Raw genomic sequence first — 24804 nt, forward strand, 5'->3', positions numbered from 1 at the left:
ACGCATTCAGGACTGTCGTCTTATTGCCGTCATTGCTTATTGCTTACATTTTTACCATACTTATGTACTTAAAAAAGGGACAGATTTAGTAAACCGCTGATAGACTAGATGTCTACATTCTATTCAGTATGAAAGTGCCTCCTTTCCATGTAAATTATGCTCATTAACAATTGTGAATAATGTGCAATTAATCAATAGTCTTATTTTCCTAGCAAAACTGATGTTGAAAATAAGCAGACCATTTACACCTTTTGTTGTATCCTATTTGATCTTCAGTGAAACACTGGTTAAACTATTCATTTCTTCTTGAAATGTGAATTTTTCTGATTTATGGTCATGAGATGAATGTGAATGCAAAGTTTGGATACATCAATGTGTTTTGGAAATCCTTTAAAATGTTGTTACTGTTTTTTGTATTGGGTCAAATTGATCTTCATTGGTTTCCATGCAATTTGAAAAATCAACACCTCAAAAAAAAACAGCAAAGAGTCAGAAGACCTTTATTGTAGCTTGCCAAACTAACATGAAATAAATGAGAACTTTGGAAATTTAAGACTTTACGCAAAATTAACGACTCATCTTTTGAATCAGAACTGAAAATGTCCTTGTTAGTCCAATAAAAGCTTTTCTTGACACCAGCCTCAGCAGACGACTCGTTTTTCAAAGTGGGGAACTATGACGTCAAAGAGGATAAAACACCACCCCCGCAGAAGAAGATCAACGCCTGCTTCAACACGGCCGGTTTAGCCCCGCCCACCAATTCTCGCATTACACGCATAGCTAAATAACATAGGCCTACCTCGTGATGAAACCAGATCGAGCTACCGAGCAATACAGAATATTGTGCAGTGCCTGCTTGCTTCCTCTGGATTCCAATAGGACTGCATGGATAAACTTTGTTTAATGACGTTCCAGCTGATGAGGTAAAACATCATGCAAACAAGACTTGTTTGTAAACAAGACTGGATTTGCAGACCGATTAAGAGTAAAGAACGGTGGTGTGGCGTCTATATTGGATCTGACAGGAATGATGAAGCACACGGACTCTGGGTCGAACATGTATGGGCGAATCATTCCGGTTGTCATTTTACAACATTGGACGTTTTCAAAACAATTTCCCCCACGTGCATCGACGGGTGAGTTGAAACTCATTATAATGTGCAAAACTGTTATCCACTCACAGCAGTGGGCGTTTACTTCCAAGTCTTCAGTGCGAGACGCCCATAAAAACTGAGCGTTTTTCAGCTAGGCTCAAAACTAGGGTAGAAAATAGCCTATTACTTATTCATTTTGATGTTTTTGAATGTGAAAACCAAGCAAACGTCATAAGTCAACCTCAGAAATCAATATAATAAAATTTAAAAAGCCAGTTCATGACCCCTTTAAGTGAGAAACCCACATTACCCTCACAAGGGTATTTTCATTTTCAATTAAAAACAACAAACTTTTAATGTGTTTTGGCTGTTCAATTACACGACAATACCGTTTTGGGGGCCTACAAACAAACTTTTAAAAATGCGAGTTTTTTTAAACCGAAGACCGCATGCGTTCAGTCGGTGCGTGTTTCTTTACAAAGTAAATACGTCGCCAACAACTGGCCTGGCATGCATAATACAGCAGTTTTAGTCAATTTTGTGGATCTGTGTGGACGGGGATCGCTTTGACAGAGTTGTCGTCTGTACATGGAACTATTCAAAAACGAAAAGGGAAGACTTTTCTGTTTTCGTACATTGTTGTCGCGTAAACGTACCCCCAGACATGACATAAGGCAGATAAATACTACACTAAGTAGTACATGTAATGTAAGACACCACTGTGCAATAGCCACTACATGTAGTCATTACAATTTCTTTTCTTTTTAAAATTTTGTCTGCAGCTAATTTTGAATGGAAAAAAAATGGGTCAAATTACCCTTAACACAATAGAAATGATAGAAAAGAAATGGATGGTAATTATTACATTTCTCTCACATTTCATATTTTTTCTAGTCTTTGACAAGCTACAATAGAGTTATTTTTACATGCATCTTTAGTGTTTTTCATAGTGTACATTTTTGGCAAATTGCATGGAAACCAATGTAGCCAGTTTACAAACGCAACAGAAAAGAGAGATTTGTGCATTTTCTAGCAATCACAACAACAGAAACCGTGAAACAAAGAAGTATATTATAACCAGGCATATAATATCTGGTTATGCAGTTGTGAGTACTTTCTGCATTTTAAAGCAAAAATGCAATGTAAAGTCCAAGCATAGTATGGCAGATTGTGGGAGTCTGCTGGTTTCTTCAAAAACTAGCTGTAAACAATGCTATGAGTGAGCACAGTTCATACTCAAGTGTGTATTCCAGTGTTTAAAACAACTAAAGGACCTAATACAAACTTATTAAACGACCTGTGCGTATGTGTTTATGACAGCACAGTGAGTGTAACAGTTCCTTTGGTTTTCTTCAGAATACCGACGGCCTCTTCGTGAGTGACGCCCTCCAAGCTCTGACCGTTAACAGCGACGATTTGATCTCCGCGCTTCAGACGCCCGTCCTCTGACGCGGCTCCCTGAGACACACACATTAGATAGTGCTTCTACAATGCATCTGTATGGTGGCATCTGCTCCTTATCTACGAAAGTTACCTTGCTGAAGACGGTTTTGACGTAGATGGGAAGGTCACCATGTGGGCTGCCAAATCCACCCACAATACTGAAGCCCAGTCCATCAGGCCCTCGCTCCAAACTAATGCTCTTACACTGCGGAGGACTGGACCAAACAGAGATAAGAGCAAAGTTACATGGATAATAGATTTGAAACTAAACTTTATGGTCATTTGAAGAGATTGCATATTTTGCATAAACAGCCTCTATGTTAAGAACGTGCCTTAAAGGATTAGTTCACTTTTGGAAAAACGTTTGCTGATAATTTACTCACCCCCATGTCATCCAAGATGTCCATGTCTTTCTTTCCTCAGTCGAAAAGAAATGTAGGTTTTTGATGAAAACATTCCAAGATTTTTCTCCATATAATGGACTTCAATGGGAACCGGATGGTTCAAGGTCCAAAAGACAGTTAATAACAGTTTCAGATGCAGCTTCAAATGTCTTTAAACGACACCAGACGATGAATAAGGGTCTTATCATGCGAAACGATCGGTTATTTCAAAGCTTATTCCAAAAATGTAACTTTTCTAAGGACAAATGCTAGCCTTGCTCTGTTCTGTGAGGCGCGTTTGTAACGTCACGTAATACGTAATTACGTTCAAAAGGTCACGGGCGACGTAGCCGGAAGTACAGAATCAAAATCGTCTGACATCGTTGTTTTACCTTTTAATTCCTTTTTTGTAAACGGTGTTTGAGTTAGTTTTCACGTTCAACCTATGCCTTCAACTTGTAAACACTCTGACTCTGTACTTCTGGCTACGTCGCCCGTGACCTTTTGAACGCAATTACGTACTACGTGACGTTGCAAACGCGCCTCACAGAATGGAGAAAGGCTAGCATTTGTCCTTAGAAAAGTTACATTTTTGGAATAAGCTTTGAAATAACCGATCGTTTCGCATGATAAGACCCTTATTCATCGTCTGGTGTCGTTTAAAGACATTTGAAGCTGCATCTGAAACTGTTATTAACACTATCTTTTGGACCTGAACCATCCGGTTCCCATTGAAGTCCATTATATGGAGAAAAATCCTGGAATGTTTTCATCAAAAACCTTCATTTCTTTTCGACTGAGGAAAGAAAGACATGGACATCTTGGATGACATGGGGGTGAGTAAATTATCAGCAAAAGTTTTTTCAAAAGTGAACTACTCCTTTAAGAACTAGTTTGACCAAAAAGCAGTTAGCCAACGTTTTTATGTAACTGACCTAAAAAGTTAGGATTTCTTTTTATTTTAGTTCAATTAGCAAAAATATTTTATTAATTAACTTTTATAAATCTGTTATTAAGCAAATATTTTGGTCAAAGAGTGTAGGTCACATTCATGCTCATACACAATGCAGTGAAAAAGTGGATTTGGCCATGAATTCAGATATGGCTGTAGTAGCATTAGATAGAGTCTGGTGTTAAATTGAACTCAGAAGTTTAGGTGTCTATTTATTTGGGACGGAATTCTTCTGGAGAAGTGAAACACTCAAAACTACAGGAACCTGTATCTACCACAAATCTATTTTAGTTGAAAATCTGAAACATTTACAAAAATAATACATTTCCACAGCACTGTTTGCAGTCACATTTTCAAAGAAATCTGAAGTACATATGATTTTGTCATCATCAATGTTCTGATTTATCTATCTTACAACTTATTATGAACCATTTATTTCAGTCACTCTCCAAAGACAATTTTTAGTGGTGAGTATTACATTTTACTTCCTGGAAGTGATTTTGTGTGCGTGTGTATGTGTGTCCTTGTAAACCCTACATTATATGGACAAAAAGTCCCTACAAAGATTAATAAACCTACTAAATTATGCTTATTTGAAAAATGGATAGGTTAGGGGATAGAAAATACAGCTTTTAAAGTTTAGAAATCATTATGTCTATGGAGAGCCCCCGCAAAGATACTGAACCTGACGTGTGTGTGTGTCTACTAACCCCAGGTCATCATGGAAAATGCTGCTTGCTGTGAGTCCTGCTGACTGCTCTGGTGACGGTCCAGTTACTGTTGTATCACCAGCAACTACCTACAAATACACACTTATATGAGAGAATGCAATTTGCTAAACACACACACACACAATATTGGTAAGCCATCACTGGAAATCTGTTATTTAATATCATCCTTTGTGGTTAAATGTAAACAATGCGCACTTAAAGTTTAGGCTACTTTAAATCTTAAAAAGAATAAAAACAGTCCTGCATTTACAGAATATAGGTATATACTATTAATGACATAAAAGGCCACTTAAGTGTACTTAAAGTGAGTACTTTCATGACTTTCTTAACACACTTAGGTACAATTAAGGGTCAGAAAGCATTATATTTAGTTCACACTTTAGTATATTCATTTAAAGTTTAATATTTGTTTAATAATGATACTTTTTTAACTTTTTTTTTCACAAGGGCTATTATGGGTCATTCACTACGGGTGTGTGATGTGTCATTGTGTACCTGTAGTTGTATGATGCCTGTCGTGTTCTTCAGCAGTGAAACAGCTTTATTGTGAGACATTCCCTCGGTTAAGTTTCCACAGATAGACACAATCCTGTCTCCAATCTAACACACACAGTTAATAAACATGAGAGACTGGGGTTCACAAATACACACACCTGCTTCAGTGCATTTTGTATTGGTGTACAAAAATAAAATGTTTTTTTTTCTTCTTTCTAATAATCTTCAAGTCACACTTACCAAGAGTTTCTGTGTCTGTGCTGCGAGGCCGCTGGGGTTCATCATGGCGATGAATATAGGCACGTCCCCCAGAGGACTGCCCACTCCTCCAGCTATACTGATGCCCAGAGAGTCTGACGGGCCCTGGGACACACACACATCATCATCATTATACAGAGAAAGCATGCTAAACCCTCAAAAGTTTAACCCCGAAAGCAGGGTTATTTAAAGTCACCATGAAATCAAAATGGATATTATTTTTTTTAATTCATGTGCCCTCGTAATCTTTAAAGTACCCCATACTGTATATGCTATTTTGATGGTTCCTAATTTAGTCTTGGAGGTCTCCTATAACAGGTTAACATGCATCCAAAGTCAAAAAGCACTTACTTTTCTCATAATATACATTGCAGCATCACCTCTTTTCTCAGTGTCTTTCTTAGCGTTCTATCAAGGATCAGGGGCCTCATGTATAAACGTTGCGTACGCATATTTTTATGGCCATTTTGTGCGTACGCAACGTTTATACATGAGGCCCCTGATCCTTGATAGAACGCTAAGAAAGACACTGAGAAAAGAGGTGATGCTGCAATGTATATTATGAGAAAAGTAAGTGCTTGCGCACCTGATATGCGCGCATTTTTCCACGCGCATATCAGGATTTATAAAAAATAAACTTGCCGTAAATAAGTGCGCACCGTAAGGATGCTCTTGACCGTGCGTGGGCACACTTTTAGAAGAGTATGGGTTTTGGCGACACAGATGGTGAACTTTAAATGTCTTTTTGCTCACTATTAGACAGAGAATCTAAAGAAAATTATACATCTACAGAAAGATAATACAAATATAATTTCACAAACCTATCATAACTTGAAGCAAACATCCATGCCTTAAATGACCGCGCCAGCACGTGCGCTGGGCTGTTTGGTGAAACTGACGCACATATAGCCTATAATCTAACGGCAGATGGAGTAAAAGCGTAAATCTTCATTATGAGTCCAAATCATAAATACAGTCCATATTCACAATAACAGTTTAAATAAATAAGAGAATGGTTTAAACTATGGTTACTTGTTGTGATATAAACATTTAGATTAAATATGCCATTCTCATTAATGGAGTAAACACTTAAACTATATATATATACACAGTATATATATATATTCAATAAATAGAAATAGACCTATTTGTTGTGGATGCAATGCTTTTGAACACATTTCTTCTGGCATGCTGTGTTTTAATGTTTTAACTAGATATAATTGCTAATCATGATAATGGCAGATTGTCTGAGAAAATTGTACCGTGCAAATAATGCACAACCATGTCTATCTGTTTCCATTAAAATATAAATCAATTAAAAATACTATTTAGCCAATGGAAAAGATTGAGAAAAACTTTCTCTGAAATGTATTTAACACTATTTGATTAATTCATTCAAAAACAAGGCAAGGAAAAGCTTCTTAAAAAAATCTTTGTAATAATGTGACGGTCACGGCACATCCGCATTTCATATTTTCCTAACGTCTTGTACCGTTAAACTTGGTATCAAGTGGATGAATAATCATATGCAAATGATATGCAGATGAGGATATGCATATTTAAACTAGGCGTTGTAATCTCCATATATGGTTATTTCGGGGAGGAGACGCACGTGCGCAGAATCTCCCGCTGACTGGGATTTATAAAGTGAATTCTGCGCAGGTTCTGGCGTACGAACGGTTTTATAAATCTGAAAACTTTTGTGCGTACGCAAATTCTGCCTTATGTGCATACGCACACTTTAGGGATGAAATCTACGCAAAGTTTTATAAATGAGGCCCCTGGACCCCTCCATTCCGAGACCATACTCTGCTCTGATTGGTCAGATCGCCCTGTGTGTTGTGAATGTGATCGACTGCTTACAGCACATGTCAGAAACGAAAAGTCCATTACCATGTCTGAATTTCAGCTCAGGAGGCTTCTTTAGAACGTAATACACAGTGATGCGAACAGTAAATATTGCAGCCATTTTCAACCTCTTAACCTTTAGAAGTGCATGCAAAGTGGACTTTCTTTAGCAACGCAGAAAACAGTCAGCTTGACATGTTAACAACACAAACCACACTCTTCCAGTCTCAGCTACAACTACAGTACTTCTGAGGCACTCAAAAAACTTTTGAGTGCCTCAGAATTACTGTTTATCTGGGAAACACTTTGGATCTCCAAACTGAAGAGCACCAAAGGAACACACCTCGTAACACCCAAGTAGCACTCCTAGTAATTCATTTGTGGATACAACTACAGTACGTTGGAGGGTGGGTCAAACTAAAGTAAATGTTTGTTGTTGAGCAGCCAGTGAAGACCATATGCCATTATGCAAATGTATTACAAACCTACGTAGGCTCATCATATTTAACGGCTCTGGGCTCATGCAGGAAGAAAGACTGGAATTACTGACAAATGGTTTCGGCAGGTCAGAATCAATCTTTCTTTTAGGATACAGTAAATTTATACTTTGCAGACCTTTTTACATTCACAGACATCTATATTATACATTGCATGAAAGGTAATATTAAGAAAGCATAGAAGGGGCACTTTAATCAAAATACAAATGACCCTTCTTCTTGCAGTGACATCTCTTCTCAGGTGACATGTTTACTAGCACAAGGGCAGGACAACCTGTCACCAATAGCAAACCACAACCTTCCAACCATCCAATCAATTCCCCACGGCTTTTGAAAATGGTTTGAAAAAAAAACTATACCATTTTCGTGCAGATTACAAAAACACAATTTTTTAAAAACGGTGGTGTCATGGGTATTACACGTTCAGTCTATAGGCGCATAGTGTTTCTTTACAAAGTGACATCGCTTACTACTGGCCTAGCAGCATAATACAGATTTTTTAGTTATTTTTGCAGATCTGTGTGAACCAAAATAATTTTTTTTATTACATCGGGATAAAAATATGGGGATATTCAAATTAAATTACCCATCATACCATTGATCAGCTCTACCAAACTTGATTGTCTTTTTTTCATGAATAAACAAACACTGTTATGTTGTCTTGATTGATACTGTGAAGCAGCTTTGATACAATCTGTATTGTGAAAAGCGCTATATAAATATATTTGACTTGACTTGACAATGTTGTCATGTAAATGTACCCTAAAAACATTAACTGAAATAAAATCAAACATTAAAAAACATAATTATTTTATTTCAGCTAGTTACCAAAACAACATTTCTCATTATCATTTTACATTAAAGAACTAAAATAAAATATCTATAATTGTATATCAATGATACTAAAATAACACTGACCTACAGGCCTATTGCCACAAAATGTTCTATTAATCTTAAACTTTATTGTTTGGCAGAGGCTAAGTGGAAAATATGCAGCATGCGGCAATAACATATTCACTCTATGTTTATTTAAATCATAAATGTATGCTGCCTTTTTTGGAATATATATAAAACGCCAAAAGAAAAACAACGGAAAGAAAAACGTACAGATTTCATCCCTGGTCAACAACACAAGTCAAGAAACATAGTTTGAAATCTTGGAGGACCATTGGCAAATATTGGCTCTCTGTGTGAACAGGCCTGAATCATTGTAACTGACCTTTGTGAATTCAACTGTCCTGATGTCTTTGTCCAGCACTGCAAAGCAAGAAAGAAACGGTTGGAAATCAAGAATGAGGCTGAATATTTGTAATTTAGCGGATGAACTTTTCTTACATTCATGTGTTTTCTTTGCATCACCCTGTACAGCTGCAGGAGTGACTTTACCGCTGCCTGTCTCGCTTATCTGCAAAGAAAACAGAGACTTCTTTTTTGACTAGCTTCTTTTTTGACAACTTGACTAGCTTTGTGTCACGAACTGTCACCTTTTATGTTTGTCATGCCATGTCGTAATTACTCTAATGGTCATGTTCTTGTAGAACTTTTAATAATGTGTAAACTAATGAGAGCAACGACTTGTACCACCTGACCACTGCAGACTTAGGGTGTGTTTGACTTGAAGCAGCGCTGGGCAGATCGATTGGTGTATGACATCAAAGTACCTCGACAGCAATTATTTACGGTAATTACAACATGGCTTGGACGCAGAATAATCTGCACACACCCGTCAGGTGAACACCAGTCTTGTTATTAAGTAAAACTTCAAAATTTTACTGAATTGAGATGAAGTTATGCTATTTGTCATCTGTAGAGCTGTTTCATAACTAATTTCATAATAATAAATAAATCATGTGAGAATGTATTTTGGAATCATGGCTTCACAGCTGTAAGTTGGATATCAGGGTGTGCACCAGCACAACAAAAATACAAGTGTGTGAGTGTTTAATATTTGTGTCTGACCTGACTGCTCTGAGACAGACGGCGCTCCGAGTGGAAAGGCCCCGCCTTAAAACGACCCACATCCAATCTGATTGGACCAGCACAATTCTGAGGGAAATCAAATCAGTTTATTTGATTAATATTTGTGTGTGGTAAAATGTATATTGGTTTTCACATTCACACTAGATCAATCACAACTGCCTCTTTAAAAGACATCAGGAAGTGACATCACTGGGAAAGGCAAATTCCAAAAAATAGTTTTGTAAAATAGACATAAAACATGTTAGTTTGTAGTTTTCTTTAGTTAATGACTGTTAGGTTTCACAATTTTAGATGCCATTAAATGTTTTGGAGACATTATTAAACATTTTCAGGAGTCTATCTAGTCATTATTGATTCACAGCTTATAAAATAATAATATATATTGCAACTTAGTTAAATGTAAATGGTGACAGCAATTTATTGACTTATTACAATGCTTTGCTAAATATTCTATCACACATTATCCTCTGCTTTTCACCGCAGTTATTAACTAAAACCAAAAGCATAAAAAAGCATTGTGTTATTTCAATTCAAATTAACTGAAATAAAATGTAAAAAGATTAAACTTATTTTATAAAGCTCATTTTCATTTAAAGCACTGAAATAAGTACAATTAAAACGTATAAATAAAAATCAGTAATAACTATATAGACATTTAAAATATAAAAATGACAAAAACACAAAATATTACTAAAATTTTAACTAAAATTAAAGTGAAAACACAATATAAAAATAATTGCATCTAATTGGAAATATCATGTTCATAATGTTTACACAAAAAACTATAAAAATGTACATACAAAAAGAAAAAGCCCACTAGATCACCCAGTGGTATGCCAGTTATGACTGAAAGTTTTATATCTTTCAATATTTTTTTCCAAAATGGAAAAGGCACAGGCACCCATTTAACAGAATGACCCTGACATTCACCTTGAGCAGCGCGGCCACATACTCTTGTGTGGCTGAGCGAACATCCTCCCCATTAACCGAAAGGATCTGATCTCCCTGCATGAGACGTCCATCAGTCTCCACGACTCCACCCTTCACGATATCTGACACGAAGACTCCTGTGTCGTTCCTGAGACAGAGATCGCTGTTAGCACATGGGGAATACAGAGCTGAATATTCATTTATGGACCCTTGTAAAAAAGAAGTGTGCTTAATTGTAGTGAATGTACTTGTAGTGTACTTCAAATCTTAAAAGCATATAATAATCAATAATATAATAATTAATAAACACTTAAAAGGCCACTTAAGTGGCACCAACTAAAATATTTGGCTAAAATACTAAAGAACATTTAAGCTCACATGTAGTCATTTTATAGCTTCATTTATTGATTCTAAAGCGTATTTATATTACCTTTATGTATGTATTCATTTAAAATCTGCGTAATAATAATTAATGAACTGAAATTGTACATGTGAGATCGTTTAAGGGTATAATAATTACAGAAATAATTTCTAAATCATACAAATTTATTTACTAAAAGCCATGATTTTGTCTTATAAATGTAGTGACCTTTAATTTGTAGTGGAAACAGGTGGAGTGATTTTGTCGTGCCAGACATGTGTCACTTTGCTCATAGCTGATTGGTCCAAATTCGGTTTGCAACCACTTACCTGGAACATAATCTGCCCCAGACCAGGTTAGCCTTGGAGCGTAAGTTACTATGGCGATGAACACTGCTAAAAGCCGAATCACTTTCATGGTGCCTAAAACCCAGGGTTGGCACAAACTAAACTGAAACATAGCTGGCAAGCCACCTAAACCAGCTTCATGGTATAGGCCAAATCTCCTGTTAGAATCAACTAATCTCACACTTGTAGTTATAATGAAAGCATTAGTTAGTGTGCAGAAATCAAGTTACAATGACAAGATCTGCATACATATCTGTGATCGGCTATGCTCATCGCTGCAATCTTTCATGCCACGATCTACATATAATGCCTTAGATATAATTGTAATGTTATAATTTTTTACGTTTCACCAGAAGTTAACCTTGAGAGCTGTAATAGTAAAAACGTGCTAAAAGTTTCCGTGAGAGTTCCACATGTAATGCTAGCTATTTCATATCTAAAGATGTTAGCCAATCACAGCAGTGGGTGTTTACACTGATGTTTCAGAGCAGACTTCTACCATTCTAACATTGCGCTCAAATCAGAGGGCTAGAATCAGGCTAGGAAAATGCCTTTTATTTCTAAATGATGACAATTTTTAAAGTAAAAATTAAACATTTTAAGTACACCCCAGGAAACATCATGAAACAATAAAACAATGCAGTTCATGACCCCTTTAACCCCCTTTGTGGTCCTTGAGATGTTCTGACAATGACATGCCCTGACATTTGTGCTTTTTTCAGTTGCTTATAAACATATTAATGGCACAGGTAAAATTACACTATATTTATCACAAACAGGGCTACCATAATATGTGAGCAACATGTATGTACATGTTTTTATTTTTGAGAGAATATTGTTTATTCATGGTTATTGAAAAAACTAAAAATGAAAGTTTCTGAAATAAGGCCACAAAACACATACGAAATATGCGTCCACAAGACGTTTGACTAATGGATGTTGTTGCCTAGAGTTTTTTCTTCCCAACTGATTTATACCTTCTGCCGATGATGCTGAGTCCAAGACCACGGCCTGGTTTCTTCTGAAGCTCAATGGTCAGTGCGTCCCACAGTTCTTCTTCCTTATACTGACCCTCATCTCTGAAGACTGACAGACGAACGTGTTGCGGAGTCTGGCGCAAAACATTGATCGCCTCATCGTGCGTCGCCACACGCAAGTCTATACCATTCACCTGTTGAGAGAGAGTGGGTTACAAGAGAGAGGAAGAGAATGGCTGAATTAAAGATGACATGAAATCAAGCCTAGTCTAATCAAAAGAGCGATGGTCATGATTTTACCTCTAGAATCTGATCTCCTGCCCACAGTCGGCCATCTTTAGAGGCGGCTCCCTCCTCGTACACCTCATGAATTATTATAGTTCCCTGAACACAGACAAATTCAGTCTTTATATACAGTATGTTCTTATAAATTAGTTCTGTCTCAGCTGCTAAGCTGTCATGAGTTTAGCAGTGATTGAGTTCTGAAATCTCATTATAATCAATAATGCTGTCTACACTGCACAATTAATCTCTTATTTACAACTTGACATAAAATTAAGTTAAACTGTCATGTGGTTGGTTTTGGCATTATTTTAATGACAAATTCGATTAGTACCACTGTACTTGAGGTCACGAAAAATATTCATGACACAGTTTTAATGGCCTCATGACAGCCAATGTCAAAGCCAACCACATGACATTTTCACTTAATTTTATGTCATGACAAAGACACTGACAGGTTTTGATGTTATGGTTTATGTCAAGTTGTCATACCAAAGACATCTCAAACATTGTCATATTTGCATTCAAAATGTCATTATTGAGTGAAAGACACTTAATGACAGTTGTCATAAACATGCATAAAACCTACTTCATATTCAAGACATATGCCATGTCATGATTATGAAGGTGTCATGTCAGTCTTGTGCACACCCCTTCAAGTAAAGTGTTACCAGCCAATAAAAAAAGTGGGCGTTTACGTTGAAGTCTCAGAGCAGACAAAAATACTAAATCCAGGGTAAAAAATGGCCTTTTATTTCAAATGTAAAAATCATACTAACATCATAAGTGTGTCTCAGGAAACTCAGTTCATGACCCCTTTAAAGGGTTAGTTCACCCAAAAATGAAAATGAAGTCATTAATTACTCACCCCCATGCTGTACCAACCCCGTAAGACCTTCGTTCATCTTCAGAACACAAATGAAGATATTTTTGATTAAATCTGAGAGCTGGATCACTCCTCCATAGACTTCCTAAGGGACTAGCACTTGACGGCCCATAAAGTCATTAAAGAAAATGTTTAAATATTCCATGTGCCTACAGCGGCTCAATCATACGTTTATCAAGCGACGAGACTACTTTTTGTGCGAAAAAAACCATAAATAACGACTTTATTCGACTATTCCATTACTTCCTTATGGGCCTTGAGACGAGAATTGAAGAGATTTCCAGAACGCATGCGCGAGAACTGAGACGAGGACGTTCTCCTTCGACTACTTCTTGTTACCGGCTGCTCACCGCTAGTATTACCGCCCCCTACCGTATAAGATGACGTGCTGATATAGCTGGAAGCAAAAAACTTTCTGTTTACAAGCAGAAGAAGACGCGCGCTGTACATACGCGTTTCAATTACCGTATTTTCCGCACTATAAGGCACACTTAAAAGCCTTTCAAATACGACAGTGCTGTGCGCCTTACAATCCGGAGCGCCTTATATATGGATCATCATCTTATACGGTAGGTGGCGGTAATACTCCTAAGCGGTGAGCAGCCGGTAACAAGAAGTAGTCGAAGAAGAACGTCCTCGTCTCAGTTCTCGCGCATGCGTTCTGGAAATCTCTTCAATTCTCGTCTAAAGGCCCATAAGGAAGTAATGGAATAGTCAAATAAAGTCGTTATTTATGTTTTTTTTCGCACAAAAAGTATTCTCGTCGCTTGATAAACTTAAAATTGAGCCGCTGTAGGCACATGGAATATTTAAACATTTTCTTTAATGACTTTATGGGCCGTCAAGTGCTAGTCCCTTAGGAAGTCTATATGGAGGAGTGATCCAGCTCTCAAATTTAATCAAAAATATCTTCATTTGTGTTCCGAAGACGAACAAAGGTCTTACGGGGTTGGTACAGCATGGGGGTGAGTAATTAATGACTTAATTTTCATTTTTGGGTGAACTAACCCTTAAAATTTGACTGTACATTCAGTTTTTACACATTTTGGTAATCTCCAGTGTCATAGTGCACAAGTTTATGTCAGTCCGCTGGGAAACAAAGTCTCACAAAAACATACTTTAAACGTTAATGAGGTTATTCACCAGTAAAGTGTCACAGCCGCCCACGATGCTGAGTCCCAATCCTGTTCTCCCCTTGGAGATCTCTATAGTAGTCTCACAGCCAGGGATGATGGGACAGGTAGCTGGATCAGACGCCAAGGTCCCCGGTGTAGAACATCTGCTCGAATCTGCAACACGCAATCATCACGATGACAAAGATCAGGTTCAGATTTATTCATAAACAAATTTTCCTTTAATAACTCCCAGCCCCCTTCCTCTTACTCCTGATTGGCTCTGTCTCTGATGAAGTCACAGAAACATGTACCATCTCTTCGTCTACTGCAAGCAGCCTGTGTCCCAAAGCAATCATACCGTCCTGAAACACACACACAGAGTTGACACACTCTAGGTAGGCAGCATAACAGGTTTAGAGACATACAAAGCAGAAACTAGCAAATATTTACATAAAAAGTCAAGTCAAAATATCTGTATAGTGCTTCTTACAATTCACATTGTTTCAAAGCAGCTTCAAATAAAATTGTTCATGTTTATAATCTTAATGTCTTTATGTGATACACACACACACACACACACACACACACAAAAGTACTTCATTAGAATGTCATAAAATGCTCCACCTCTGACAAGACTTTCAGTTTCTGTTGTCGTTAGTTTTGCACCTAGGCAATAGTAATTCATACCCTTCCAGCTGCTCCATTCTCATCTACACTGTGAACGATGCATCCGTTCCTGCTGTCGTCCTCCTTCAGGTTGATACCCACCCCTCCATCCTCCTTCATCCATGAGATCGATAAAGAGACAAAGGAAGAAAACGCTTAACATCCCCAGGATAGAGAGAGAAACTGCACAAACACATAGTCAAAAGAGAACTTAAGTGTGCGTCTTACCACAGGAACAGTTATGTGTTGGATCATGTCTAGTGTTGAGCCGGGTGTCTCGGTCTGGGGCGGAAATAAGAAATAACACATTAAACATGATGATGACTGAACAAATGAATGGAAACGTGAATGGATAAACATACAGTGTGAATGAATGCACGACTGAACGAAAAAACAAACCAAATGTTGAGGGCATGGCTGTTTAGATTTAGATGTTAGTTCCTACTGGAAGATTATGTAACTACAACAACATGCGGCCAAAGGGCTTCAATGAAAATCTTTCTCAATTGAAGGACATTTGAAAAATTATTTATGTATTTTTATAAAATTTGTGGGGTTTTTTTTTTGGCGAGAAACATTTAAATAGCAAATATTTCATAATAGTATAGTATTAGTATATGTTTTAAGAGGGCTCTTAATAGCAGGAAATTGATTTATTGAGATGAACAGGAATATAAATTGCAATTAAATGAAAATGAATTATAGTTTGAATTTTAAACGCAATTAGCTGAAATTTTGAGAGCTTTTAACCCACTTAAAGGGTTAAAATCTTTATATTGTCTTTGAAATATGGTTTGAGTGTACTGCTGAATGTACTGACAAGCATATATGGTAAAATAAAATCACTTTGATTGATCATGTATTTAAATATATTTGTAATTAACCCTTTGTAATGATGAAGTTGAAATTTTGTACATTTAACATATTAACCTCTTAACTGTCACCCCCCTTTTTTGAATAGACATGAAAATGCACATTTCGAACTTAAATGGTTGTAATTCAAGAATGCTTTGGAATATAGACATATGATTGGTCTTGTTTTAAAGAAGACATTTGGCAGATTTTTGTAGAAGTGAAATAAATTAAGAAAGTGAAACAGAAAAAAAGTTATAGAAGTTTGAGTTTATGGAAATGTACAATGTAAAAATATTAATTATTCATATTTTACATAAAATATATATTTTCAAAACCTGGGCTACTCTAAAATGGCAGAAAGATCAAAGCCAAATATCTGAACAAGTTGTGTTTCAAATTTTAGGTTGATATCTCAAAAAATGAGCTTTCAGTAAGATTTAGTTTGAGCGCAGTACCAAACTTTTTCACTAGGGCACAATCAGACTCCATTACTGCCCATATAAGGGCGCCTGCATTTCCATTCGTGTTTTGAGTGATATGAACCATTATTTTCACAATTGTCATACAATTTCTGAAGTAGAGATCCTATTCAGAAGTAGTATGGGAAGTTTGGCAGATTTTGATATGAATTGAACCTCTAAGAAACACATACAAAGAACACGCATGTAAGTCATAGCTAGCTGCCACGTCACAAATGGTGAATTTATTATTTTTTTTCTTGATATTTCAAACTTTTCAGACCTTTTTTTTCCAAAATAATTGAATGGATTCTATCTTTTGAACTTTTGGCATGAAAACAAACTGATGTACCATTTTTTTATGATTTTTCATGTTTACTGCTATTTTAAAATAAAGGTCTGAACACGCCTTATGAGCATGAAAATATTCTTGTTGCATATTGATAAATTACGGCTCCTCTGTAATATATTTTGAAAATCAGTCACCAAATATGGAAACTAGAGATTGTAAGCTTTCAAATGATATATAGTTTGTCAATATTATTTAAGGTATTTACTAAGATATTATTGTTTTAAAAATATAGTGGCAAACGTCCCACCTGTGGGACAGTGACAGTTAAAGTTCCCTGTAATATCAAGTCACACAGTATGTGCTTTAAATGTGCTTTAGTATGCTATAGAACAAAAAAGAAATCTTTTACATTTTAAACATTTAAGATTTGAAGTACATTACAAGTGAAAATTCAAAACAATTCATACAATTAAGCATTTTTTAAATGCTTTTGTGGGTTCCCTATAGTATAGTTGGGGGATAACTATAATATATAGTGAAGGGAACCCACAAAAGTTAGGGTTTGTGTTAGTATGTAATAATGATAATAATATATCATGGTATTAGCACATGAAGATAGCTAGCACAGGTGAGTGTGAGTTTACCTCTGTGTGTGTGTCTGGTGAGTCGGCCTCCTTCATTGGTCCGACAGCCATCTGACTCAAAGCATCTCCGTTTCTGAAACACACCACGTGTGTCAGCAGGAAACAGGTTTCAAATCCCTTCAGATTTAAACAATAAAACCTTTGACCCACCGGATGAAGATGATCTTGACTTTTGAGGGGGCGCTTTTAATAATGGCAGAGGCGTTTTGATGACTGCGGCCGTACAGAACCTGACCATTTATCTGCAAAGGCGACAAGTTGAATCAGCACTTGTAGAGAACATTAAAAACTATAATTGTAGATAATATTAATGAAAATAAAATGACATTTAATTGTACTTAAAAAGAGAACACTTCAATAATTATGTTTCTTAACACACTTTTAAAAAGTACACTGCAATAATGTCAAATTAAACGTTTAAAAGTACATTAAATCATTATGTTTTATAATCTTTTACACATTTTGATGTGTTGACTAACATACTAAAGCACATGGAAAATAGTTGCTTATAATTTTAACTTCAGCGTCACTCAATATTACATTTAAAATAAAAATAAAATATATTTAAAATGTAGTAAATTACAGCTTTATCATTACAAATGTGTAATTACAAATATGTTTAAGTAGATAATCAACCTAAATTACGGTAACACTTTATTTTAAGGTGTCGTAGTTACATGTTATGACATGTATACTATAGTAAAATATGCATAACCAAACCCTAACCCTATTTAAGTACATGTAGTTATTTGAAAACCGAAATTACATTGAAGTATAGTCTTAAGTAGGTCAAACCGCACTCTAAAGTTAAACTAATTGTATTTTAAATAAAATTACACTATAATACATTTTCATTTAATTGCAAATAACATGCAATTGTCTTTATGCACAGCTGCACTACTTCCTGAACTTCAGCCAGCTCCTTTGTTTCCTGTATGCCATTATTGGACAAACTGAATCAGTTTGTCCAATAATGGAAGACAGGAAACAAAGGAGCTGGCTGAAGTTCAGGAAGTAGTGCAGCTGTGCATAAAGACAATTAGGTGTCCGATAACATTATATTCATTTTGCACATAAACATATCCTTTAAAAGTATATTATTTTTGTAATAAGTACTTTTTAAAAGTTAAAGAGCACTTTTGTTTCACAATGGGTCAAACTGATGTTTTACACACACTCACCTCCAACAGTTCATCGCCCACCACGATGTGTCCGTCTCGCCCGGCGGCCCCGTTGGGGTCAATGCCCACCACAAACACACTCATGCGTGACCGGTCCCGGTTCCCTGCCAGGCTCAAACCCAAACCTGTCCGGCCCTTCTCCAACTCTATCATGTGCAGCTGACCCGGTAAGCGACCGTACCGCTCCGTTACCTTCTCTTCTCACGCACACACACACACACACACATACATTATGAGTGGTTCTGAGGCTTGCAGTTAAATGCTTGTACTTGTAAATGATACCTGTAATCTGTAGTGTCACAACATTATTGCTGGAGATCATTTTTGTCTTATTTTATTGCTACCCCATAAAAGGTTTACAGTTTACTAATGTGGACCCCTCGTGAGAAAGAAGTAACAGTTTTTTAAAAATTACCTACACAATTTCTAAAACTATGACTCCATTTCTCAAAACTCTACACATAAAACATGCACACAAGATGCAAAACGTCACACATCTCTTTCTAAAGCACAAACATTGTAATACTCTTCTAAAAATTGTGTTTTTTTTGTATTACTCTTCTAAAAATTGTCAAAAAATTGTCTGAACTAAAGCAGATAATGTGCTTGCAGTTTTGCACACTTTGTCTGAAGATTAGGTATTTGAATGAATTTCTCAAGTACCACTATAAGCGTGAACGCAATTTTAAAAAACGTCTCGGTTACATATGTAACCCTCGTTCCCTGAGTAGGGAACGGAGACGTTACGTCAGAAGTGACGGAGATTGGGGGTTTCGCATAGAAAGCCAATCCTCTTCGAGTATTTAAACACGAGCCAATGGCATGCAATGCCTTGGGGCTGCGGAAATTTGCATAGCGTACTCCGCCCTACTCCGTGAGTATAAAAGGAGGAAGTGAACGCAACCGCAGTATGTCTTCGCTGAGGAGCCAAGACTGAACTCGGCATCTACCCAGCGATACAGCAGAAGTGGCAGGGAGACGTAACGTCTCCGTTCCCTACTCAGGGAACGAGGGTTACATACGTAACCGAGACGTTCCCTTTCGTAGTCACTTCGAGTTACGTCAGAAGTGACGGAGATTGGGGGTCTGTGCCATCACGCCAACTTCAGGCTGTCTTCCAGTGCCCTGCGAAAGTCTGAACCCCCGAGCCTTACCTGTTTACCTTAGGGGATCCGACTTAGACACAGGATTACCAAGGTACACTGGGAAACATATCCCGAAGGGGACATGCTACCAGCTGCCTACCGAAGGGAGGACTTACGAATACACATATGGCCACATAGGAACACATATGGAATCACTGGAGCACCAACCGCAGGTGGCTACTAATTTCAGCTCCAGGGTGGCAGATGGCTTGCCAAGGGAAGACACATGCTCAGAGAGGCTTACAGTGGATAATACACATGAGACGGTTACCAAGGGGGAACCGTACGCATGGAGGCACCTAGCCAGCATCCAGAGCCACAGCAGTGGTGCCCGCATCGTCGGTGCTGGAGGACTCAAGGCTTCAATGGAAGAACTGAGGAAATATCGCACTTATCCAGTCCGGGGAGTGGAGTGGCGAGCAAGCGAAGACACCTGAGCGGATCCAGAACTGGCCGAAACGAGTACGTGAGAGGATACCGGCTCAATTCGCAGATTATAGAATCTGGCGAAGGTGTTGGGTGTCGCCCAGCCTGCAGCTCTGCAGATGTCTGTTAGCGAGGCGCCGTGCGCTAAAGCCCAAGAGGAGGCTACACTCCGAGTGGAATGGGCCGTCACACCAAGGGGGCACGGAAGGCCTTGCTGCTGGTAAGACAAAGCAATGGCATCCACTATCCAGTGGGACAGCCGTTGCTTTGAGAGAGCCCTTCCCTTCTGGCTCCCTCCATGACAGACAAAGAGCTGGTCTGAGGTCCTGAAACACTGCGTTCTGTCGACATAGGTGCGGAGAGCACGTACCGGACAGAGCAGTGCCAAGGCTGGGTCTGCCTCCTCCGGGGGCAGCGCTTGCAGGTTCACCACCTGGTCCCGGAAGGGAGTGGTGGGAACCTTGGGCACATATCCAGGCCGGGGTCTCAGGATCACGTGAGAGTAAGCCGGCCCGAACTCCAGGCACGCTTCGTCAACGGAGAATGCGTGCAGGTCCCCCACCCTCTTGATGGAGGCCAATGCAACCAGGAGTGCTGTCTTCATGGACAGAAACTTTAACTCTACCGATTGCAAAGGCTCAAAGGGATGCCTCTGCAGAGCACTAAAAACTACCGAGAGGTCCCAAGAGGGTACGAGGGGAGGACGAGGCGGATGCAGCCTCCTCGCTCCCCTCAGGAACCTGATGACCAGGTCGTGCTTCCCTAAGGACTTACCTTCCACTGCTTCATGAGAAGCGGCAATGGCCGCGACGTAAACCTTAAGGGTGGAGGGCGACAGCCTACGCTCCAGCCCCTCTACAGGAAGGAAAGCACGACACTGATCGAACATCTCCGGGGGTCTTCTCCGCGAGAAGAGCACCAATTGACGAAGAGGTTCCACTTCAACGCATAAAGGTGTCTCGTGGACGACGCTCTTGCGGAAGTGATGGTTGCCGCCACCGCAGGTGGCAGCGAACTCAAACCTGCCTCGTGCCGTCCAGGAGCCACACGTGCAGCCTCCAAGATCGGGACGAGGGTGCCACAGAGTGCCCCGTCTCTGAGAGAGTAGGTCTTGTCTCAGAGGAATAGGCCAAGGAGGTGCTGTCGCGAGGAGCAAGAGATCGGAGAACCACGTCTTGGTGGGCCAGTAGGGGGCTACCAGCAAGACCTGCTCCTCGTCCTCCTTGATCTTGCACAACACCCGTGCAAGGAGGCTCACAGGGGGAAACGCATACTTGCGTGGGCCCCGTGGCCAGCTGTGCGCCAGCGCATCCGAGCCGAGAGTGCCGCGGGTCAGAGAATAAAACTGGGCGCAGTGGGACGAGTCCCGAGAGGCGAACAGGTCTATCTGTGCCTCCCCAAACTCGTCCCAAATCAGCTGGACCGACTGGGGATGGAGTCGCCATTCGCCGGAGATGGGGCGGACCCGGGACAGCTCGACGGCTGCCCAGTTCCGGTCTCCAGGAATGTAAACTGCACGAAGGGACCTCAGGTGCTTCTGACTCCATATCAAGAGGTGGCGGGCGAGCTGCGACAACTGGCGTGAGCGTAGACCCCCCTGGTTGTTGATGTACGCTACTGCCGTAGTGTTGTCTGAGCGGACAAGCACATGCTGGCCCTTGAGCAACGCTCGGAAGAGGTGTAGGGCGAGAGTGTGCTAGTATAGCCAGTCGTCGAGATAATTCAGGATGCGAACCCCGTGTTCGCGAAGGGGAACAAGGGCTGCCTCGACGATCTTCGTGAAGACGCGAGGGGACAGAGCTAACCCGAATGGAAACGGTCTGTGTCGAGGTAAGATGGACACATGGAAGTACGCGTCCTTCAGGTCGATCGCTGCAAACCAATCCTGATACCGAACACATTCGAAAATGCGTTTGGCCGTGAGCATTTTGAACGGTAGTCGATGGAGAGAACGGTTCAAAATGCGCAGGTCCAGGATCGGTCGTAACCCACCGGTCTTCTTGGGGACAATGAAGTAGGGGCTGTAAAACCCGGACTCCACCTCGGCTGGAGGGACCGTCTCGATTGCACCCTTCGCCAGCAGGGTCGCAATCTCCGCTCTCAGGAGTGGGGCATTGCCACCAACTATCGTGGAGCGAACTCCCCTGAAGCGGGGAGGAGACCGTGCGAACTGAATCGCGTAGCCGAATCTGATCGTTCTGATGACCCAGCGGGATATCCCGGGAAGCACTAGCCAGGCTTCCAGGAAGTGAGCCAACGGGGTCATGTGAACCACAGACGTCCCCCCGGAGGGGCAGCGTGGCGGGTCGACTGGCACGCGTGCAGGGATGACCCTGCTCGGATGCGTCGAAGCCCGCTCCCCGACGGAAGGGACCAGGGAAAGCGGAGCGTTCCATGGGGGTCCGTTCCGCCGGGGGTCTGGCGACAGAGGGGGAAGGGATTGGCGTAGCCCGGGGACGACACTCGCACCCTTCCGCACCCTCAGAGACAGAGAGGAATGTGTGGGCTGACGCACTGGAACGTCAAGCGCACTCATTCCAGTCTGTGGGCTCAGTGATGATGTCAAGTCTTTCTTAACCAACTCAGGGCGCTGCCCACCCGTGGGCGAGCAGCGGGAACTGAAAACGAAAGATTTCCCCCCGGCCCTCCACCGGGGGCAGGAGGGGGCCTGCTCCCGCCTCCTGGGGAAAAACTCAACTCCATCACTGAGCAGCCCGTATCAGGATCATCGCTTACCTGGCGTTTAGCGGGGTGTGCGGCCTGAGGGGGCTGTGACGCCTGCCGGCGGCCTCCTCCACGCCGTGGCCCGGATGAAGGCTGCTGCTGGGGCGGGGCGGGAGGCATCTGTGCCGACGACTGGGTGGAGGCAGCAGCTGGTCGTCGGGGCAGAACATGTTTGATTGCCTCCGTCTGCTCCTGGGCAGTGGAGACTGCTGGGCAAGAGTTCTCGACTGCACCGCCAAAAAAGGCCAACCTGGGAGAGAAGGGCGTCGAGCAGACGAATCCGCTCAGCGCTCCGAGTGTCTGCCAGGTTGACGCTCCTGGACCACACTAGTGGCCATCACCTGACCAACGGCGCGAGCGGCCACTTTCGTTGCCCTTTTGGAGAGCAAGGTCAGTGGCGGACCGCAAATCTTCGAATGCCGTTGGATCAGTCCCGCCCTCGAGCATATCGCTGAGCATCTGCGCTTGCACAGTGCTCATCGCATGCAAAGCGGAGGCCGCCCGTCCCGCCGCTCTATAGGAACGCGCCGCCATGGCAGACGAGAACCTACAGGCTTTGGATGGGTGCCTAGGAGGACCACGGAGGAGGCGCCCTGTGGACACAGCTGTATCGCAACAGAACGCTCCAGCGGGGGCATCCCAGTGCACCCACGGGCGGCCCCCCCATCGAGGGGGGAAAGGCGGGGGAGAGATCGCGCTCTCGAGTGGACAGAGGAGTCCCCCAAGAGCGCGAAAACTCCGCATGCAGCTCGGGGAAAAAAAGGCAATGGAGTTGGCCGTGGCCTCGCGGCGGCAGCTTTGTCCAAAAACCAATTATCCCTCCGTGAGAGATCGGGGGAGAATGGAGGATGCCACTCTAACCCAATACTCCCAGCGGCTTGAGACAGCATGCCGTCAGCTCGGGATCCGACACGGGCAGCGCTGGCTCTCCCGAAGGGGGCAGTGCAGCCGCATCCTCATCTCCCGAGGACTGTAGCCCACCTAGTGATGCTGCGATCGACATCACATCATCATCTGGAGCGCTGCTCGAAGCAGCCGGTACCACTGAAGAGGCAGCCGACTGAATCGAACTAACGCTCGCTGGCTCACGCACTGAGGCGGGAGGTGTGGCCCGAGAAATCGTCGGGGCTTATGCCACACCGTCACCGTTAATTCGCCGGGTCCCCGGTCGACGGGCCCCCTTTCGTGAAGGAAGCCGATCGAGTAAGGGGGACCGGGGCTCTCACTCTAGTGAGATTTTTTTTTTTTTTTATATATATAAAAATATATATTCTATATATAAAATATAATTTTTTTATATATATATATATATATATATATCTTTTTTTTTTTTTTTAACCTCAGTGTGGAGATGGTCATGTCCCCATAGCAGGAACATGAGTCATCCACGAACGCTGCTGCTGCATGCTGAATGCCCAGGCATACAGAGCAGCGATCGCGACCATCAGATGACGACAGAAATCGACCGCATCCAGAAGAACACGGGCGAACCGTCTTTAAAAAGACGTGCCGCGTGTAGCTCTTTTACAGAGAGGAGGAAATTCACTCTTTCAGCGCTGAGGCGACCAGGGAGAAGCGCAAAGTCTGGCAGACCACTGCTCAGATCGCAGGCGATGCAGAAACTCGCTGGGTACCGCCGTCACACCAACACTGAAGAGGACGCTCGTCTCGAAGAGTCTTGTAATAGCTTTCAGGAGTGAAGAGGTTCTCTTGGCTCCGAAGCGAAAACATACTGCGGTTGCGTTCACTTCCTCCTTTTATACTCACGGAGTAGGGCGGAGTACGCTATGCAAATTTCCGCAGCCCCAAGGCATTGCATGCCATTGGCTCGTGT

General features: G+C 41.0%; 2 protein-coding genes across 10 annotated transcripts in view; one reads left to right on the top strand and one right to left on the bottom strand.

Annotated features, from left to right (window-relative positions):
• The window catches only part of LOC120477787 (equilibrative nucleoside transporter 2), a 29531-nt gene extending 26968 nt beyond the window's left edge, over positions 1-2563 (top strand). The window contains exon 14 of the mRNA XM_089125401.1: positions 2451-2563. Coding sequence (XP_088981527.1) covers positions 2451-2472 — 22 coding nt within the window. The 3' untranslated portion in view covers positions 2473-2563. The remainder of the gene's footprint in view (positions 1-2450) is intronic.
• mpdz (multiple PDZ domain crumbs cell polarity complex component) overlaps positions 368-24804 on the bottom strand; it is a 114480-nt gene continuing 90043 nt past the window's right edge. For 7 of the 9 annotated variants that reach the window (XM_089125333.1, XM_089125235.1, XM_089125362.1 and 4 more), the window contains 18 exons: positions 18676-18872; positions 17645-17736; positions 17495-17567; positions 15474-15527; positions 15267-15359; positions 14848-14941; positions 14608-14753; positions 12597-12680; positions 12297-12490; positions 10612-10759; positions 9661-9747; positions 9037-9106; positions 8921-8958; positions 5339-5461; positions 5099-5203; positions 4583-4671; positions 2629-2752; positions 368-2552 (listed from right to left, as the gene is read on the bottom strand). In XM_089125333.1, coding sequence (XP_088981459.1) covers positions 2406-2552; positions 2629-2752; positions 4583-4671; positions 5099-5203; positions 5339-5461; positions 8921-8958; positions 9037-9106; positions 9661-9747; positions 10612-10759; positions 12297-12490; positions 12597-12680; positions 14608-14753; positions 14848-14941; positions 15267-15359; positions 15474-15527; positions 17495-17567; positions 17645-17736; positions 18676-18872 — 1958 coding nt within the window. In that variant the 3' untranslated portion in view covers positions 368-2405. Of the gene's footprint in view, positions 2553-2628; positions 2753-4582; positions 4672-5098; positions 5204-5338; positions 5462-8920; positions 9107-9660; positions 9748-10611; positions 10760-12296; positions 12491-12596; positions 12681-14607; positions 14754-14847; positions 14942-15266; positions 15360-15473; positions 15528-17494; positions 17568-17644; positions 17737-18675; positions 18873-24804 lie in introns of all 9 variants that reach the window. The other 2 variants (XM_089125294.1, XM_089125180.1) reach the window with 1 other exon arrangement.

This window comes from Pimephales promelas, chromosome 1 (assembly GCF_988280905.1).
Source record: "Pimephales promelas chromosome 1, fPimPro1.hap1.1, whole genome shotgun sequence".
Classification (NCBI taxonomy): Eukaryota; Metazoa; Chordata; class Actinopteri; order Cypriniformes; family Leuciscidae; genus Pimephales; species Pimephales promelas.